The sequence below is a fragment of the Fistularia commersonii genome, chromosome 1 (genome assembly GCF_037954325.1).
Source record: "Fistularia commersonii isolate RoL2024-O1a breed Wild chromosome 1, RoL_Fcom_v1.0, whole genome shotgun sequence".
NCBI lineage: Eukaryota > Metazoa > Chordata > Actinopteri > Syngnathiformes > Fistulariidae > Fistularia > Fistularia commersonii.
The window spans coordinates 16,928,877-16,950,868 of NC_141284.1; the positions used below are offsets into that span (position 1 = coordinate 16,928,877).

Genomic DNA, 21,992 nt, shown 5'->3' on the forward strand with positions numbered 1-21,992 from the left:
CCTCTACAAGCCCCCCCCCCCCGAGACGTCCATCACACCAATCTTCCCGCTGCAAGTTTGTCACGAAGTAAAGACTGCCTCCTCTAAACCCCGTCAACACTGGGACTGGTCTGGGGCAGGGGTCAAAGGTCACAAGAGGCACAGGAAGATCAGGAAGTTAAGGAGGAACAGGGCAAAGAAAACCCGCCCCTGTGGCCCGGTGTCTGGGGGCAGGTGGTGACTCAGGTTCAATTGAGGAGAAATGAAAGTCAGGGAAATGAGACGAAACGGAAAAAGAAACAAAAAGAAGGATTTACCAGGAAGCTTCTCCTTGAGATTTGCATCTCATTTCTAAAGGAGTCCTGAGGAGGGGGGGTGAGAGACAAGAAGGGTCTAAACCTGGACTGCCCAACCCTAGAAGCAAATACACACATACACAAAGCCACACGCGCACACACACACACACACACACACACACACACACACACACACACACACTTAAACTCACAGACTATCATTTACCTGTAAGTGTGGCCAAGAGGCCTCGAGTGTGGGCTCGTCCTCCTCAGGGTCAAACTCGTTACTGTCGCTGGGGGGGAGGGTCCGAAATATGTTGTGAGACACCTAGGGGGCAACACACACACACACACACGCACACACTTTAATTGGACAGTTCAGTGACAACCCAGGCCTAAGTTGCTGAAACACAGCAGGAATCGCTCAGATTCATGTTGAAATCCTTAAATGAGGTCTTAAAACAGAAACGGTACATTCTATACTATGCTTGTCGCAAGCAGAATCTACAACATAAAGAATAAAAGCCAATCCATCAATACCAGTATGTCTTCATCAGTAAGTATCAGGAATTGTTTGCGTGGCAAACAAATCCATATCTGATAACACACAGGGTTGGCTGGCCAATCAACCGACGATGTTGGTGTAGTGGGGTAGTTATGGCAACACACCACACCCCTTCAGGGATTCACAGTGATGGGGTCCACTATACTGACCTGAGATTAGGTAGGCTCATTGACTTCAGACATCATTAACCCTCCTGCAGTCCGGTATATCCCTCGAATTTCTTTTGATTTGTTTGTATTTCACACTGTTTTATGGACCAATTAAAAACGGGTAACACATTGAGCAAAATCCTCTTCATCAGATACCAGCAGAGTTTTCAGACTGGACAGTTTGGTAGGGAAATGAGGAGTCCAAATAAAACAAACACTCATGCAGCCTTGCTGCAGCGACCCCTCTTGTCCACGCATTGGAATTCTCCCTGGCTGTTTGTAAAGACAGGACTGTATTTTGTACTTCATGCCATAAGGTCAGCAGCTGCTGAGTGCTCTGCGTACTTGTCAGCATGGATATTATTTATTGTGGGAAAATGGTACGGGGGCCGCTAAGCGTCTGCAGTGGAGCCAACATGATTGGCAGTTATCTTCACTGCACTGTTCGACATCGGCATTACGCAGGTGTGAAGAACCTTCAGAGCGTCAAGGGTTGTTTCATGGTTTGTTTGTTCAGACAGCTAAGGGAGTGCAGGTAATAAAACACCAGCTTGGGTTTTTATGTTGGGGGGGGATAAGTGGACAAGTTGGGGGGGGGGGATCAGCTGCTGCAAGGGGGTCGGTGAAGTGAAGACAACAGCTGACTGAACAGCAGAGCTGTCACTCATCTGGACTGATGCTGATGTTGTCCAAGTGTGAAATAGCGATTTGCTCAGTGGGCCATTCGTCCTGTTTGGAAGTGGGATGGCGGGGCAAGGGGAATGTATGTCGGTCAACATAAAAGATGATGATGGGGGGGGGGGTTCAATGCATCTCCCTCCAGAAACAGCAAAACAGCTGCTTCTACACACGAAGGTTGTCTGTCCCAAATCTTAAACCACCAGACAGCAGATACTCCTTTGGTTTGGCATCACAAAACATGGCGTAAAGTAAAAAAAAAGAATTGGTGGGGTCAAACGGTAAAGAAGAGAACAAACTTAAAAGCGGATCAAGAATCACAAGTCACATGACAAGTCACATGTGACTCGAGGAGTCTGCAAACAGGCCAAACCAAACAGCCATCCAACTCTTATTTCCAACTGGACATTTCTCCCATTTCATTGAGAGCAGTAGATAGGCAGCTAACTAATGGCGGCCAGTGTTCGGTCCAATGGGACACAACCAGGTAGTGTCGCACTGATGGTGGTCTTGTTCTAAAAATTCTAGTGTTGCTGTCTTCTTCTGTTTACAGGTTAGTCACCTTCATGTATCCAGGTGACAAACATATCAATGTGAATTGTGTTTATCATTTTCATGATGCTATTAAGCAACTCAAAACCTAGTGTGTAATGACTGTCCTCGTTTGTTTGGCCTTTCTGTCTTCCATTATATTTCAGGTGGTATACTTTCATGCTCGTATGTCACTGAGATTCTAAAATTCTGGGCATCCTGCCAACAATATATGACCAAGTTCAGCACCTGGCTTGACATGATGCCCCTGCAGTGCTTCACAGACTCACCATTTTGACAACCTCTGGGTAGGCCTGCTCCGTCAGGTATCCCCGGCTCACGGTCACATAGTCAACCAGCTCGTTGAGCGTGGAGCGCTTGTACTCCTTCATCTTGAGGTCCGACAGCGTGTCCATGAAGTCGAAGACAGTACAGCACTGCTGCAACTTCTTCAGGAACAGCTCCGGCTGCTCCGGTGCCGGCACGTCTGCAACACCCAACAGAGATGGATGTCAGTCACCATAATGAATATGACCGGTGCTCCTGCAGAGGTCGGTACTCTAGGTACCAGACTCAGATAGGACTGAAGTAAAGGAGGATGTAGTCAAAATATTGTGTGCTGTACATGTATTACTACCTAATACAAGATATGCAAAATTGACTTTAAGCTATATATAATCATCATCAATTAAAGAATGAAAACCAAAAATAGTTTTCACTTTGTCCTTAAAGATATAGCAGTTTGAAAACCATTTCTGTGGGTATTTTGAACAGTTTCTTCCCTGAAAAAAAAAAAAGATAAAAAACAGAATTTCACATATCTCAGGCCACAGTGGGGATGGTGATAATCTCCACCAGCATTCAATTTTAATGTGAAACATTTCCATAATTGGTAGGAAATGTTTTCTTTAGATTCTGCTTTGTTTAGTTCGTAACCATAAATCAGGATTTGAATTATTAATCATTATTATTAATTATTTCTGTTTATTTGTAAGTAAACCGAATATATTCACTTAACACCGGCAGTAAGTTGCCCAAAAATGATTGTCATTTTTATCTACAGAAACAGGAATGGTGACAGGGATGAACAAATATTTAAAAATCAGGTATTTTGTATAGCCATGTTTTTTCTATTTTTCCCCAAATTTCCAGGGATTTTCAACCAATGGTCAGGTCATTTTGTTGTTTTGGTCCATTGAACGCTAATTTTGTCCACATTCCTGGTTTTCCTTTCACATATTTTTCGGGCTGTTTAGATTTAATTCAAAGCATTTATTTAAATTCCGGGATCACAGATATGTCTAGCGATGTATGACATCATCATTTAATCAAATAAACACCCAGGACAGTTCGTGGCTGTATTACATTTCATTGTGTCTGTTTTTTTATAGAAGGTGGTGTAATAGAGCACTCCAAATTAGAATTTTAAATGGTAGATTCAATTTGAAATAAAAATTCTTGCTGGGAGAAAGCAAGGCAGGTTTCAGGTGAAGCACAAATCTTTCTACTAATTCACCTTCCTTCTGAGCTCAGTGGTGTGATGGCCCTCATTATCCAGGCTGAGCTGACAGACCACTACCAGGCAGACAGGTGCCTTTCGTTCTGATTCCGCAAGGGTCGACATGGCAGTGGGGTCATGGGGAGTTCACAGCTCCAGGGAGACCCTCAGCTCTTCTACTCATCACCGCAACTTAACCATGATGCCATTTTTTTCCCCCTTCCCGGCAGGACTGGCCATTATGTAAGAGATAAGCCCCTCCAAAGGCACCAGTAACTGTTTGCATGTGTGTGTGTGTGTGTGTGTTTCAGTGAGTGTGTGTGTCTGTGTGCGCGCATCTGAAATTAACTTCAAAGTGCTCGATTGCCTTTTTGAATTCTGTCACATTTTCAGCTGAATGTCAACTGACAGAAATGAAGGGGAAACTTTTCCAGTGAATGGGAAACGGCCCTTTTATGCTGACACGTAATTGCCCTCTGGCAACAAATTACGTTTTTGGACTTTGAACCATTGACAGATCGATCAGTCACTTCAAATTGAAACCATTGACTGATTGATCCATATTGATCAACGGGCTAAAATGTGATCAAACACTTTGTGTCAAATCAGGGTTATTATAAAGACACACACTTGGAGTTTACTTGAGGTGGGTAGTGGAACCTGCGTCAGGGGGTGGGGATAGGGGAGTGGGGGTTGTCCTGGGCTGGAGGGAGAGTTTAATCTGGACAGATAACTGACCTTTGCCTATAGCAGCATCACCATGCTCATATTAATGCATTACAGTTTTTACTGATTGATGTGTCTCATCAAGTATCAAATTGTAATACTTGATAACATTTCTTTTTTTTCTGTCCACTAAGCTAAATTTTCAATGCACTGTAACTACCTACACTGGCAAATCAATATTTGCTCTTTTTCTGATCATCAGAGAGCAAGACAAGCTTCAGTCCCGGAAAGCAAACCACAAATCACCTCATCAGCCACATTCTGAGCGATTACAGTCAACATGTTTTCCATGCTCTGTCCATAAAAAGAGCCGAAACCCCCGACAGACTGGCAGGAGTCCTGGACTCCACAGGCTCAAATCTCTGCTCCGTGCTCTGACAACACAGGCCCTCTTTAATTCAACTTTTCACAACCTGGCTGGAGTTTCCAACCTGGGCACGTCGAAGAAACCCCTGTAATATTAAAAGACAAAAGAGCCCTGCCATTGACCTCTCCTTGAAGAATAATTTCCTTTTTTTTTCCATTATTTGAGTTTACGGAGGGTGAAATCAATATTTGTTGTTTTTGTCCGACTGAGAGCCTCATCAGGTCTGAAAGCAACCAAGAGCCAGAAAACTGTTACGTCACCTGATGGAAAATGGCCTTTGACCCCTTAGATAGTGAACATTCTAATTTTATCCTTATAGTCATTTGTATGATTTTTTGGGTCTGGATTATTAAATGCCCTTTTGGCCAACATAAGAATTAAATGTATTTTCTAACATCGACCCAAACCTTAGAGGGACTGTAGAAAGCATCAGTACTTAAACTTTGGCTCAATGAAATTGGTCTGGTGCGGTACACGTGTTCATTCGTTATCGTTATTGAGATACAGGCAAAACCAGTGTTGAAGATTTTCAACCTTGGGGAGACGGCAAATTACGACCTGGAGGAAGAATACCTGATCCTCAGTTGCTGGCTGTGGGAGCTAAAAAGTCAGGTGACCTACCAGTGTGACAGGACACTCTCATGAAAGTTACTCATGAAAAGGTCAAGGAAAACAGAAAAATTGTGCTCAAAATGATAAGCCATTTTGTTTCTTGAAATGGCAGCAGTAAAAGTTAAAGGTAGTTTCCAACTAACTAATGAATAGCTTTCAATTTCATGGGTTTTATTTCTAATTTCCTGATATCTTTAGTTTTCTTTATTTTTTTAATCTATTTGTTTATTTTCAATTGTAAAGGATTTTTGCCCTTTTGAGACCATTTATCATTCATTTATATGGGTGTTTCTTGTGTTTTGTGTCACTATATTTCTCATTCTTTAATCACACAAATAAAAGGTCTTATTTAAGCATAGAATAGTAACCAAGAGAGTTCATAGACAGGCTCGATGACAAAACCTTCAATGACTTAAACTCATACAAAAGGGTTTGCTGGAGAATGAAAGTGTTGGAATGACAAGTTCTGATTGCTGACAGTGACTTTCAGTCGTGCTCATGTAAATATGTATGTGTGTGTATGTGTATGTGTGTGTGTGTGTGTGTGTGTGTGTGTGTGTGTGTGTGTGTGTGTGTGTGTGTGTGTGTGCATGCATGTGCAGCGCTGCACTTCATTACAGTAATCATTTGCTGCAGGATTTGGGGGTGGGCTCTCCATCCTGCCGCTCTGCTCTATAGGGGCATGAGAACAGCCTTAAAGGAAGCTATTAATAGACAGATAATCACATAGGACACACTAATCCCACTGCGAGCACTGAAAACTAGACTGAAACTGGGCAAGGGAACACCAGAGTAACTTTAGGAAGACCAGGGGGAGAATGAGGATGGGGAGAGAGCAAGAGGTCAGAGAATGTGTGTGTGTGTGTGTGTGTGTGTGTGTGTGTGTGTGTGTGTGTGCATGTGCGTACTGTTCCCATCCATCAGTCACACAATGTAGCTTTGCTTTTTCCAGTCTACTAGACTTTCAAGTATGTATACACACACATGTGTGGCTGCACGCACATACACATATATGCGCACCCGCACATTCGCATATATGCGCGAGCACACAGGCACAGGCACATTCCAGCCTCAAACAATGATTGATCAATTCTCTAATGTGCCTTTTCGGTTATTGCATGCAAATGACACCAGTCTTGCCTGATGTTTCCATTTCACCTCATCAGGTTTATAATTCTGTCTCACAACGTCTGACGATTGATTCTTGCCGTGTGTGTTAGACAAGAAAGATACTTTGGGCCAGAAAATGTGCATGAAATACCTCAACATATTTAGAAGAAAGAAACATGACTGATCCAGACGTCAGACAATCTGCATTCAAACAAGTGTCTGAGATTTTCAAGCAGGAAAGTAAATCCACAGGAATACCTTCTGCTATCTCTACCTTCTGACTACATCCTTTACATAATTCCAGATGACGAATGCTTATTTAAACATTTTTTTAACTGTATGTTTTAATTTAAACTTGTATACATGTTCAGCGCCTGTGGCAACCCCTGAAGGGAAAAGCCAAAAGAAGAAGACGAAGAAGAAGAAGATACGTGTTCAGCGCCAAATCCCGCAGGTCATCCGCACTTGCTTGCCAGAGGTGGCAGGTGCCAAGGCAATTGTTATCTTCAAAACATAAAATGTGTGTCCCAGTGAGGGACAACGGGTGCCTTCTATTGCCTCCAAAGTCAAAAACAGATCAATCTGTTCAAAACTGCCAAATGTGCTGCTATCATGTGACTTCCTGCAACTCTGATTTATAATACACGGGCGGATCGGCTCAAATGCAGACAGAGCAATTTGTTGGCTGCTCAACTAGCCGTTATCATCCAGGAGCTTTTACTTTGACCGCCATCTTTATCCCCAAATCCATTTAACTGCACAAATGGGGGCTCTTTTTTCCCTTAATTTTTAATTGTCTGGCACAGCCAGTGACCCCCAGGAACAGACTAGGTGACAACCAAGAACAGTTTGGTCGACTGCTAGAGACACGGTTGACAGCACAGAAAGACAGCACCATGGACAGTTTGGCTTAGCATCCTATCCTGTCATGAGAGAGAACCCAAACAAGCTATGGAAAGCCCTACAGAGAGATACTCCCAATAGATCCGGAGAGGGGTGGTGAGATCTCCAATCTGACGGAACAAAGGTTGACAACCCATGCAAACGGACAGACGACGAACGGGACATGTATTTGCGGAAAGCTGTGCAAGAACCACTGTGGCCTGAAAATACATCAGACCAGAATCAAATGATTGGAGCGAGGGGAATGAGGTACATTGCACAGGTCCTCTACCTGGTGAGACGCAGCAGGCGCCTGGCCAGGAGGCAACCTGACCAGGGCCCAGTCCATCCACGTACCTGAGCCTCCCAATCCCAGCAGCGTAATTCTGCAGCAGCGGATTAAGTGGCCCTCAGCAAGCAAGCAAGTGGCTGCAGTTTGACGAGAATGTGTCCAACATCATCCAAGCCACAGCCAAAAGAGATGCTGACAGCCGACTCCAAATGATGACCACCATCATCTTCAGCTATACCATGGAAGGATTTGGGCAAGTAGAGAGAGGGAAATCCTAGCCCACCTCCTACGAAATGAACCGCAGAGCCACCAAGATACACCACCTGTGCCGGGAGCTTCACACTCTAAAGAAGCAGTACAAGACTGCTACAGATAAGGATAAGCTACCTTTAGCACAACTGCAAAACATCCTGCGGCAGAAGTTGATGAGCCTTCACTGAGCAAAGTGGTATCAAAGATGGGGAAGAGAGAGAGCGAGAACGCAAGCAGCCTTCATTGCAAATCCCTTTGTCTTTATGAAACAACTGCTCGGGGGCAAGCGCAGTGGCCAGCTTGAGTGCTCAAAAGAGCAAGTGAATCGCTTCTTCCAGGATACAGTGAGCGATCCCCTGAGAGAGCAGGAACTGAAACCCAGCAAAGCTCTCATCAGCCCCACCCCTCCAATAACAGAGTTCAACCTGAAGAAGCCAAGCCTGAAGGGTGTTGAGGAGATCATCACAGCGGCCCACTCAGCATCTGCTCCTGGCCCCAGTGGCATTCCTTATCTGGTATACAAGCACTGCCCAGAGCTTCTATGACACCTGTGGAGGTGATTTGGAGAAGGGGAAAAGTTGCTGACCAGTGGAGGTGTGCTGAGGGAGTATGAATCCCCAAAGAGGAGAACTTGAAAGACATCAACCAATTTCGAACCATCTCACTCCTGAGTGTTTAAGGGAAGGTGTTTTTCAGCATCGTCTCACAAAGACTGACAGAGATTCTCCTCGAAAAACAACCTTATTGACCCATCAGTACAGAGTGGCGGCATCTCTGGAGCACCTGGCTGCTTGGAGCACACTGGAGTCGTCACACAGCTAATCAGCAAGGCCCATGACGACAGCGACAACCTAGCTGTCTTGTGGTTGGACGTGGACAATGCTTATGAGTCCATACCCCACAAACTTGTCATGCTAGCTTCTCACCTCCATCATGTCAGAAACACCAGACTGGCATCGCATTGGGAAAGGAAGAATAACAGGCTGTATCATCTAGGTCATCCTTTTCGTGCTAGCCATGAACATGGTGGACAAGTCAGCTGAGGTGGAATTCAGACGATCCCTGACCAAGTCAGATGTACAACAGCTCCCGATAAGAGCCTATATGGACGACCTCATTGTTACAACAAAATTGGTCCCAGGGTGCAGGTGGATCCTACAAGGGCTCAAGACACTCATGGCCTGGGCAAGGATGAGTTCTAAGCCCTCCAACTCCAGATCCATGGTGCTAAAGAAGGGGAGAGTGGGAAATTGACACGTTCCAGTTCTCCATCTCAGGAACTGTCATTCCAGCCGTCACCTGTCAAGAGCTTAGGGAAACTCTTCCAATTCCAGCATTAAAGACTCAGCCAGCATCCCGAAGTACAGCACAAAACTTGGAACATGGCTCACAAGTCTGGCCTGCCTGGTAGAGTTAAAGCCAGCATACTATCCTTCCCCAAATCCTGTGGCCCCTGCTGATCTATGCAGTTCCAATGACAGCAGTTGAGTCCCTCAAACGGAAGCTCAGTGGCTTTCTTTGAAAGTGTCTGGGCCTCCCATACAGCCTCACCAGCGCTGCACTCTATGGGACGAGCAACATCCTGCAGCTACTTTTCAGTGGCCTCGCTGAAGAGTTTATGGTGGTTCGCACCAGAGAAGCCCTACAGTACAGAGACTCCAGGGAATGTAATATGTTATCAGCCGGCATCGAGGTGAGGACAGGAAGGAAGTGGAAAGACTGAAAAGCAGTGGATGCAGAATCACGCCTTATACAAAAGGCATTGTTAGAGCAGCAAGAAAGAGGGCAATTACATCCGCAAGAGAAGCCGCAGAGAAGACCACCCAATGAGTGGATTAAAAAGGACGGATCCATGGATTGCTACCGCGACGCAAGTCAGGACTTGATCAACCTCAGCTGGGTTGCTTGGGCAAGGGTATATGATGTTGCGAGATGCGAAAAACCCAATGACCCCAGGATACATCACTGGGAATGTGTCCCAGTGCATCCATGAGGTGTTTCTTGTATATATATTCTTAATTCGGTGGGCCACAGAGCATCAGGCCTTCTCAGGATTATACAGGCGGCATAAAAGTCAGAAAAGCTCATTTTGTTTTTTCCAAAGTCTTCCCATTGTCTAAAACTAAATAAAGTTTTGTTCCTAGTTGTCCTCGGTTTTTTGCTCATTTCCTGCCACTCATTTCCAATGAATGTTCCAGCAGCTACTCACTGTTGATTTCTGAGTTGATTTCTCTGATAGTCTCTTGCAGATTTTTATGATTTTTTTTTCTCATAAATTATCATTTTTAAGGCTGATTTTAATTGAGTTTTTGAGGGTTTTAGGAACACTAATACGCTAATTTGATGCTATTTATGGGCGGCTATGGCTCAGTTGGTGGAATGAGTGTTCCGCCAATGGGAACGTCTGTCCGATTCCGGTCTTTTTCTGTCTGCATGCCCAAATGCCAAGACACTGAGTTACTCCTGACGGCCAGGTTGGCACCTTGCATAGCAGCTCTGTCACAATGAGTGTTGAGTGTGTTTGAGTGCAACAGTACGTGAATGAAATCTGCTGAGCGCAAGCCCTTCAAACTGCAAGATGAGAATGGACTCCATGTATGTATGTATGTATTTATATAGACCATTATTGTTTTTTTTTTGTTTTTTTTTTTGCCAATTTACAGGTAATTGCTTGCTTTACAATAAAGGAGTTGAGACACAAACCAGTGACAGTGAATTTGAAATCAGTTATTTGATGTTTTATCACATTTTCCCAAAAACCAAGCAATAGAAATTAACCCATTAATGTTAACTGAATTTGAACAGTTAATTGTGCAGTGATTTTCAGCTTTACCCCATCCCAACCATCATAACAAAGAGCTAATCCATGTGTTCCTGGAAAAGACTGGTGTTTTGGTCACATGGCCGCCAGTGGTGAGCATTAGAGGAGACACTGAGGCTCCTGCTGTTTGGTGGAACAGAAAATGCCAGTCTTGGCTACTTCATTAATAGTGGGGCAGGCATTGTTGAGCGAGGCTGACCACAGGAAGTCCCTGCTCCTAAGCTAATTACACCTGAGCATCTGTCTGCTGTTGGCAGAATTGCCACCACTTCGATCTTAAGGTGGGAGGCACTTGCAGAACCTGACATTTTAACCCCCAATATGTTGAGAGAAAAATACAATATTAACTTTTTGTATACAAAGAATTTCAAATTCATACCAAAGCAGGATCAACTCCAAAGGTGCCGCCTGCGACAGACAAGTGAAACCCCACCTCTTGCCCAGTGCCAGCTATGATTGGCTGTAGCTACCCCCACAACCTTCTGTAAAGGATAAGTGGTGCAGAAAATGAACGGATGAATGCACAAATATTCATCCCCCAGGGAGCCACTCAAGGTGGGTTTAACCATTAAATCCCCTCCCACTCACTGATTCAAGAGTAAACTGTATGGGCCACGGGAAGGTTAATTACAAGCTACAAGAGGCAGGGCAGGGTCAAAAGATCACACCCACATTCCTACATCCATGCTGTGTCCGTTTGATGATTGTTCTACTGCTGTTTATACTTTTTATGACAGCTGTGGTTTGGATGTACGCACGCACGCACGCACGCACGCACGCACGCACGCACGCACTTCTAAATGTCCTCCCAAGTGACCTTCAGTCAGAGGTCCAGTCATCTGCTGGAATCTCTCCTGCTGTAACTGAAGCTTGCTCACCCAGTCTCACTCACACACGCGCACACACGCTGGGGAATTCCCCCTTTACTGTGTGTGTGTGTGTGTGTGTGTGTGTTCTTAAAAAGTGTGTTGCCCTGTCTCCTTACACCTTCCTAGACCTGTGTTTCCAGTGAAGTGGCAGTGCAGAGCTGCACGGGACTGATCTAAGAATAGCAGACCAGTGGGTGACACCTAGCACGTCAACAACCTCAAGCACACCTCCTGTGTGTGTGTGTGTGTGTGTGTGTTCTAAGTTTGACCATGTAGAAAGAATTTCAATGAACTTCACATAAAAAGTCAGATTAATTACCAACTTCCTACTCCCAACATGTTGTGTCTTTATTTTTAATTCTGTCAGCTTGTGAAGGAGAGAGAGAGAGAGAGAGAGAGAGAGAGAGAGAGAGAGATAGAGAGATAGAGAGATAGATAGTCATCTTGAAGTAAAGAAAAAAATATATTTATAGAAACACACACACACACACACACACACACACACACACACACACACACACACACACAATTTTACATATTTTTTAAACTTATTTCTGCATTTCATTTGCAGATTTTCATGTCAATATTCTGGGCTACAGCATGATTTACAACCACACAACGTATATATTTGCAGAATTACAATTTCGTGTATATTTTTCAATTATATTGCAATAATTGCCTGAAGCAACTCCGTATGTTGAATAGGTTAAAAGTGTGTTTAATCTGCAGTAACCACAGGGGTTATTTATATTGGCCAGATGCTGCTCTTTTGTAATTCTGATGAAGCTACGAATATTGTTTGACAGAACAATCACCTGTGGTCATATATCACATATGGTTTGTGTCTCACCCCACAGTCGGTGTGCGCATGCGCACACACACTGATTCGACGTTGCTCAGAAACAAAACACCTGCATCCTCTTGACATCCGGTGCAATCAGGTGGGATTATTGTCACTGATATTTCTGTCCAGATAAATCCATCTCCATCTTTCACACTGGTGTAACACAGCATAATCACATACACACCATTTGTTTCCTGCTGTGCAGTATAATTACCCAGCAGCCACTGCTGCTGCCACTGGAGGCCACCAGGGTTAAATGTTGCATAAAGGATTAGAGTGAGGGAAATGATGAAGGCTGACTGTCAGAACATCTGTTCTGTGTGGTCTTCAGACAGTGACACGGCCGTGTGCATGCAGATGCACACACCACCAACAACACAGGCATGGGCTGTGTGCACCATCACACAAGTGGACACATCAAGAGTCACCGCACGCTGTCCTGTCAGACTGACCTGGAAATTACTCCTCCGTATAAAATGGTTTTAATAACTGGATTTGTCGATTTGCTGCACTGGGGATATGAGCATAATCATCTTCGATGTAACGGTTGATTCTTCGCTTTATCAGTTAATAAATTCTGTATAAAGGTACATAAAATGTCAGAAATCGTTTGAATGTCGAAAAAGTTTGATCCAAATTTTTCTTAAAAATTCTATTCCAAATTCTCCATTGGATAGCCTAATCAGCAGAGAAGATGGTGATTTGTCCAACAGTTCACAACCAGTCAACTTCATTGTCTGAACATACAACCACCAAGATTTGAGAACCCTGCAGACAACTGGGGGGAGCCCAGACTGTGCGCCCTTGAGACAAAAAAGGTTAAAAAGGTTACATCTCTTGGAAGATCTTGGGTTCCTTAGCAGGTGTTCCTTTGTACAATGTTGCTATAAAGTCCCTCAAAAAAGGTACATAATTGCAGCTTTTTAATTTTTTCTTCGAGCGTCGGTGGTGGAGAACAGACATCAGCTCAACAGTGAGACACCTGAATACATCATGCAACAGCTTCTCTCCACTCAGACCACCCAACGTCTGAGATGCAGAATCAAACATCATCCCACAAAATCTGCAACCATCAGGGAAGCGGATGGCCCAATGTCTCACATAAAGGGAATCGTAGTGTTTATAGCCACAATCTCATGCTGTCCTGAACACATAAAGTTTCTTGTGTTTCCCACTTGTTTTGAATTCAGCACCAGTCCCTTACACCTTCATACTGTCTCATGACATGAATCGAACCGCAGTTACAGATGTACAAGCAACATGTATGTCTGGCAGGTCACTGTCAGAAAGACACCTCTACATGTATTCAAGCTAATCTGGTGGTTTGGTAATGTCACAACAGGGATGTGAATATGCGGGTTTTACTTTACAGAGAAGCTGCATCTCTTGTAACCATGGAAACCAAGTCAAAGCCATTGACGGGTGTTTGCGTATGCCCCATTTTTTTGATTCTCAAAACTGACAAGAGCAGTTTTGACCTGAAGCAGATTTGTCAATTTTTGAGGTAATCACTTACAAATTTGGAATCTGATGATAGGGTTGAAGCCATATTTTAATGGACAAAATTAGAAGCTTTCATCCTGACTCACCATGTGTAGACTTGTCTCGATGGAAGTACCCTTCTATGATTTTGACTTTCTATGTCAGCAAGATGTCTGAAAGCTCAGTGCTCTTATCACTGTCCACCTCAACATTTACTGCTTTCAGGTGGTCCTCACTTAACGATGACTCAGGGTCACGACGGGCTTATGATAATATTAAAATATGCGCGGAATGCACTGGCAGTGGAGTTGTAAGTATGTATTGTACACGCTTACCCACGCTTATAACTGGCCTATATTCATGCAAATATAAACATTACAGGAAAAAAATGTAAAATAGCACTGCACAAATGGCCGATATGTATACAAATACTGTACGGGAGAGATGGTGTTTCGGTTAATGACTAACTGGCTTAACGGCAGACCCCTTGGAACGTAACACTGTCATTAAGTGAGGACCACCTGTATTTCAAAAGGTTTAATTTCTTACCAAGGCAACAGTGGCTAAACCTGGGGTCCAAGTTTAAGGTTAAAATACATATATTATATACATACAATAACATAATAAACCCACCACCACCACCTAAACATGCAATTAAAAAAACGAACACCTGTACATCTTTGTTTACATACACAGTATGCTACTCCACTAATAGTAAATGTTGCTATTTTTACGATTGCTTTGAGGACAAAAAAAAAGATTAAATAGTCTGCAACTTTTATAGAGCTGTTTCAGAGTAATTAGGTTATATAATAGGTGATCTATTTTTCCTCTATAATGTTTATTTATCATTGTATGATGGTTTAAAAAAAAAAGAAAGAAAGAAAGAAAGAAAGAAAGAAAGAAAGAAAGAAAGAAAGAAAGAAAGAAAGAAAGAAAGAAAGAAAGAAAGAAAGAAAGAAAGAAAGAGAGAAAGAGAGAAAGAAAGAAAGAAAGAAAGAAAGAAAGAAAGAAAGAAAGAAAGAAAGGAGGTTCCAGCAAGGAGAAAATGTTTAATGACCCTCTCACAGTCTCATTTCTCTCCGTATTGTAGTAATCATTAGTACTGAAAGTAGAAAGAACATGGATATAATACGTGACTATGTATCAGGATGATGGAGGCTAGTGAGCCAGATTAACGTAATGGATTTAAATATATATTGACCCAAATACGTGGCCACATTGACATGATCTTAGGTCTCAAAGAGGCATTCCTGCCAGGCGCCAGGGTGCCGTCAATCACTGACGGCTGCCATGGCTAAACTGTGCTCCTGCTGCGGCAGATGGCAGCGTCACTTTCACCCCAGAAGGGCCAGTCATCAGGAGATCAACACATTCCAGGAGGCTCAATCACTGATGAGCAATCAAATTACACACACACACACGGTTACAAACACTCTCTCTCACTCAATTGCATGTAATTTCTCTGAAAATAGTGACACAGCAGCTCAGTCTGGTGTTCACACATTAACACCTTCAGGTTGGGGAGGGTAAATCCCGTGTTGGACAATACATGCTAATAATGGCGCACGCACACAGAGTAAAGTGGTTGTTCATGCACTCCAGTCCATGGATGCTGAGCCGAGCTGCAACAGGTAGTCCCACCAGTTGTTGAGGAATCATAGTTCTTAAATCTCGGCTCATTAAATGTGAAACATTTCTGGGTTCTTCAGATTTCTATATGAAATGGTGAATGTCTAGGATGTGAACACAACCTTATATTGAGGAGTTAAAAAGTCTGCTACCTGTACACATTCCGCTGATAAATTGTCTAAGTATCACTGTCTATGATGTTAAAGAAAATCAACTTTCGGCTATATTGATTAATGTCCCAATAGGTCTCTAAAAAAAATTACAACAATAATTTTGTGCCATATCATCCATGCAGCTATATACCGTATTTTCCGCACTATAAGGCGCACCTAAAAGCCTTTAATCCTCTAAAAAACTGACAGTGTGCCTTATAATCCTGTGCGCCTTATATATGCATCTATATTGAGCCGCAAGAGGTCTTGCAACTACGGGGAGCAGCCACTGACTCCATTTTCTCCCGTAGAAGAAGTAGCGCGCGGTGCATGCTGGGATATATGACTGCACGAAGAATGCATTTTCATTTCCATTTGTGTGTGTGTGTGTGTGGGCACGTCGCCGAAGTAGCAGTGGTAAAAACAGTAAAAGTGAATTCCAGTCCCACACCACTTGTGTGTGTGTGTGTGTGTGTGTGTGTGTGTGTGTGTGTGTGTGTGTGTGTGTGTGTGTGTGTGTGTGTGTGTGTGTGTGTGTGTGTGTGTGTGTGTAGAAAGACCCCAAAATGGCACCTTTCAAGAGACACGCTTACGACGCATAGTTTAAACTCAAGGCTATCAGTCACGCAGTAGGACACCGGAATGGAGCAGCAGCGAGATAATTCAACATTAACGAATCGATGGTGCGGAAGTGGAGGAAGCAATAAGATGACCTGCGCCAAGTAAAGAAGATCAAACAGAGTTTCCGAGCGAACAAAGCGAGATGGCTACAGTTATAGGACAAACATGACAGGAGCAAGTAGAAGTGTCACCACGGTCACTATTCGAATGACGGCAACAGCGTTAGCACGCAAACTTAACATCAATTAATTAAGAGGCGGTTCCTCTAGGTGCTTTCATTTTATGAAACGCTTTGAACTGTGACAAATTGAGTTGGAAATACATTATTTGAACGAAGGCGGCGCAAATACCAGTAAGAGCTATCGGTGCGTACAGTACCTTTATGTGAATGCACTAACTTGTTTTGGGAATGCATGGAGTTGTCAGAATGTTGGTTTATATTCTATTAATAACGTTTGACTGACTTATCTGACTGTTTTATTGACATTCCGGTTTATGGAGACACACTTTGGTTTAGGGAGATTACCCTTTGCTAAATGGTAGTTAACTAACAGTAACAGTCAAGTCATCTGGGAGTCTACAGCTGGAAAGCTGAACATCAGGATGAATGTATGGTATGATGGTGTGTGGGGGGGCAAATATTGTCGGAAATATTGCACAGCTGTTATTGCGATCAAAGGCCCACTCGTTCTCTGAAATCGACACTTGTTGACCGATCAAACATTATGCTGGCTTGTTCTTCCAGAAACAAAAAAAGATTTACCTAGGATTGACTTATTCATGTCTCACAAAGGGTTAAATGTGAGCCAATAGACAAGACTGTGGGAGAAATCACTTATAAATATGGGAAATATCTAACCTGTCCATGATGGTGGTTCCCTCTTGTTTGTTACAGGTGAGCAGATGCCAACATATAAGACATTTTAATGTTGTTTTCACTCGCTGCGGCTCTCAGATTAGAGTATCCAGTGCTGGTATACTGTGCTTTGGCCACAGAGCCTCACATAACTAGAGGGTCACCGGTTTGAACCCCCTGACAGCTGATGTGTCGTATCAAAGCTTCCTTGAGTGCAACACCGTCCTGAGAGCAGACTCACCTCGCGCCTCCACACAAAGGCAGCGTTGTCAGGCTCAGGTGAGGCAGTAGCAGGCCGGGCATAGCAGGCATTCCAACCGCCTTCAGCGACAATGAGTATCAGCACAGGAAGTACCTGTGACTACACCCTCAGCTTGCAGCCTTTTGCTGCTATGTTTTCTTAACAGCAGCAACAGGTCACATGCCAGCTTGCAGGGGTGTTTTTGTCGCGTCAAAAGGAAGCAGACAATCTCAGCACGCGCTACTCTCAACTGTAAAGAGGTGGATTAAAGCGGAGTTCTGCCTAAATGTTATCATCATCTGTAAAGGTATCAAACTCCAGGTAGAATAGCAAACATTTCTGCATTGAAATAGTCAAAATAAGTCTAGTTCTGTGGGATCAGGTAGCAGTTAAAGTGGATTCTAAGATTCCCGTACTTGAACTTCTAACGCTTAAATTAGACAAAAGAGAAGAATTACTTAAGTTACTTTTTAAAATTAAGGTGACTGTTCCACTGATAAGAACTGGAATAATTATTAAGAGAAAACAATTCTTAAACAGCCAAATTTTTATTTTGATGTCCCTGGCGAGTACGCTTTACAAAGTACGCTAAAGGTAGTGACATGTTTCATAGAAATGAAAATCAAGTCTTCTGGGATTCAAGGCTTAAAGCAACACATAAAACATCAGTCTCCCTTCAACACTCACCTAACAGCAACTCTTAGCCAGATGCCATTTGTCATACAACAGGATTTCGACACATCAAACAAGATATTCTTGCAAACAAGGTATCTGTCAGTAATCAGACCATAAGATGTTGTCAGCTATTTTCTTTGTCTTCGCTATTTGTCAAGCTCGACACTAAGGTAGCTAATCCTTGAAAAAAGGAGCACAGACGGTTCGCCTGCGAAGCGAACTACAGGGATGCTAGGTCCCTTTGTGTTTAACTTCAATTTCATTACCTTCTGAAACAAGCACTCGCTGTGGTCTGCGTGACCATCTTGGAATGTCTTTTGGCGATCAATATAATGGATTGAGAGAAGAGTACATGGTATTACAGCTGCTAACACCAACATCACATGTCAGCCAAGATAAGTTAGCAGCTCTGCAACGCCACCATCCACCTGCCGCCACAAACTGACACCACGGAACCTGAACCCCTTCAAATTAATCTTGAGACCAATTTACAGATAAATGTTCTCCGAAATCTCCATGAGGGGGATCAAAGGAACACTGTATTGCCCAGCCGAGGTTAATCTAGTCCTGATAATGGGAGGAAAACAATGACAAACTGTAAACTGAAGAACAGCAAACCAAGCAGTACATCGCTAAAATAAGTTTTCCACTTGCATATGATTAGCTTCAATGTCTTGTCCTTTATGTGCAGTCTCTGCAGGCCCTGCAATACACTTTCCAGACCTCTGGCTTCAAAACCAAAACACCAGTCAGAACTAAATTTGGAGCCTGTTCCATCTCTCCTCATGCATGTCAACAACCACACTCCAGAACGGCAACAGAAGAACAACTAGTTCACTTTCCATTCTCCTCACACCTAGTGAAACCACTCCTCTTCTGTTACCACCAGCCCATTTGAGTCCACCTTTCCATCTGCCTCTCACACAGGACAGGCTGGGTGGCAACAGCACTGGTCTGACAGCTAGAGGCTAACTTTAACACTCCTGTAAGCCCCTCAGGCTGCCTCTGCTCTTCCCCCTACGATCACACAATTAGTAAGCGGGCACTCACTCAGTCAGGTTCCCGCTCCCAGTAACGGCACGGACGGGAGAAAAGATGGTCATGAACGTTTCCAAAGTGTGCCTGACATGCGGACAATAGGCGTTTGAGCGTTGGTCTCCTCTCGTGGCTTGTTTGTGGTGAGCGAGGCTGGAGAATGTAAAGAGACACCTCGTGGATCGGGTTTCTCCTAAGGGGAGGGAAGACGAGGCCGCCGTGTCGGTGGGCTCCATTGGCCGGAGCGAGGCCCAAGGTAACAGCCCGGGGGGCGGGCTGGCTGCACCATTGTATGTCCCAGCTTGGCTGGATTTCTATTTTTTAGCTCCTGCCCCGCTTTCTGTTTTTAAAAAAAGCCTGCAGGCTGCAGAGGTCAGAGACAGATCAGCGCAGCTGTGCAAGCTGAGCAACAGTCTGATACTACACTGGGACTAAACCACTGGCTAAGATGCTCCACAAGCTAATGGTGAACGGGGTTCAGATCAGAGAACACTCACTAAAAGAATACTCCAGAGCCAGAAGTTCTATGGAGTTCTCCAGCTACTAGACTGTGCCTCAGGACAGATGGCTCTTTACTTTATACTGCAAATTCCGGCATATAAGCCACTATTTTATTCACACGCTTTGAAGAGGGGGCTTTGATGCAGTTAATTTTTAGATTTCTATAGGGTAATTACGGTGGCTTCCTTCTGCCAACACACAGTGGACAATCGAAACTGTCGGCAAACTCACTCACATTTACGATAATTTCGTCAGATCAGCCATTTTGGGTTTTTGCACACACCCCAATCATGAAAAAGACGTGCAAAGATGCATTTGATGCTTTTCACGTTGAAAGCAATCAGTCTGGCTGTCCAAGAAGGAAAATCGAGCTGCTGCAAGTGAGCTAGACATCTGTTCTGAAAAAAAGCATTTGCTTTATGTACTGGTTGTTGTAGATTTTACCGTCATTTATTTAGTTCAAAATTTTCGAAACAAAATCTTCCCTATAACACCTTGCTGCGTTAATATCTCATGTTTCAACAGGGACACCTGCGGCTTATAAGCAAGTGGAGCTTATTCATGTACATATTTTTTTTTCTTTTACAAATTAGTAGGTGCGGCCTTTACAAAGGTGTGCTATACAGTCCACAATTTACTATAAATTTATTCATTCATTCATTCATTGTCGACATTAGATGCTGCTCACAGGTCGAGGTGCAGGCTGCACCTAATCCCAGCTTTTTTTAACTGGGACGGGGGGAGGGGAAAGGCTCCTCTCTGATTCACACCAAAGGACAAGTCAGTCTTCAATTCACTATCTGACTGTTTTTGAACTGTGTGAGGAGGATGTAGAGCCTGGAGAGAGAACCATTGAAGACATAGAGGCACCACTAAGGGGAACCTCTTTAGAACCAAAGCAAGCACAGGGAGAACATGAATACTTCTAGCAAGCGAGAACCCATTCCTCTCCCAGCTCGTGACCTTTGACCCATCATGAGACCATTATATGGACCCTAATGCACTTATTCCAATTAACTGTGCTTCATTCAGAATATATTTGGTAAAAAACCTTTACTGCTTGCAAGTATCGGCCACAAATATCAGCTTCCATTGTAAAACACTATTGATCACTAATGTTGTATCAGCACTCATTAATTCGCTGACCTGTCGCTGCGGGTAAGGTCAAAAGGTGCATTCGATGCACCTGTTCTTTCTGAAACTCCATCAACCACCCAAAGATCCCATCAAATCACTGTATCTATAATGTTACGGTCGGGAAATAGCTGACAAGAGCAGTGCAGACAGACGACTGTAGGGTTTCTGTGTTTTGAGTGGCGCATGACAAGAACTATTTCCTTCGCCTTCCTATTCCTCTTCTTGTTCCTCTGCCCCTACACATTACAGACCTCTACATCCTTTTCTCAGCAGTTACAACCTACCTCTGTTGGCCCGGCCCCTCCCTCACACTGTCTCCTGCGGGCCTTGATCTCCACAGAAAACACTCACCGAATGTCACGTGCTGGACTTGCTATGCAAATGACATTATGCAATCCCATCCATACACTGCAAGTATTGCTGCAGGCTCACGTCATACTGTTTTCAGCGAAGGGCTCTGACTATGTGATATTTTTGTTGCCATAACAACCCCAATAGAAACCAAGGAACTCTCTGGCATTTTGCAATCTTCTTAAGGACGTATGTTAGAGGAGAGAAATCTTTTAATCTTGAGTACATAAATGGCAGAGAAAAGCAACTTTAGCATCTCAGGTGGGGGGAGGGGGGGTGAGCAGCCAAGCACTTCATGTGTCCATTTCTGCTTTGTTTTTCTTTTTCCCCTTGTCTTGAAATTTACCGAATCAGGAGAGTGAGACCTCCCTCAGTTTGTGCCTCATATTCATACGATCTTCTGTGGCCCCACCAGCAGCAACCAAGCGATGCATGACTAAACATGTACATATCTGCCGGGAGAGAATGTCAGGCTGACGTCACACTGGGTTGAGAGGTTAGGATGATGGTGCCACCTTGGGAGGAAGTAAGTCTTTTGAGCCAATGAGATGGAGGCTGTTTATTTTTTTTATTTAGATACTTTTCGTCTTGTCAATGATTGCATGTCATCAGTGATAGCGGTACATCTTCAATTCATTTCTATCTTTGCTCTACAGTCAGAGCGATACATTGGCTGATAAGTGCCTAAGCAAATAAACTGGAAATTTAGAAAATGTGCCTTCACAATGGTTGTCCAGTGGGGGGCACAACAACTCAGCTGTTTTGTTTATACAACTGACGTGACTATTTCTGACGCTCAACTAGGTTGTCAACAGGTTGCTGAGATATTGCAATGGAA

The 21,992-nt window shown here is 43.7% G+C and overlaps 1 protein-coding gene across 7 annotated transcripts in view; it reads right to left on the minus strand.

Annotated features, from left to right (window-relative positions):
• Positions 1–21,992, minus strand: part of ppp2r5eb (protein phosphatase 2, regulatory subunit B', epsilon isoform b) — a 52,023-nt gene that overhangs the window by 9,012 nt on the left and 21,019 nt on the right. For 6 of the 7 annotated variants that reach the window (XM_086151765.1, XM_086151780.1, XM_086151772.1 and 3 more), the window contains exons 3-4: positions 2,489–2,685; positions 502–603 (exon numbers count right to left, since the gene is read on the minus strand). In XM_086151765.1, coding sequence (XP_086007891.1) covers positions 502–603; positions 2,489–2,685 — 299 coding nt within the window. Of the gene's footprint in view, positions 1–501; positions 604–2,488; positions 2,686–19,180; positions 19,320–21,992 lie in introns of those variants that run through there. The other variant, XM_086151790.1, reaches the window with a different exon arrangement.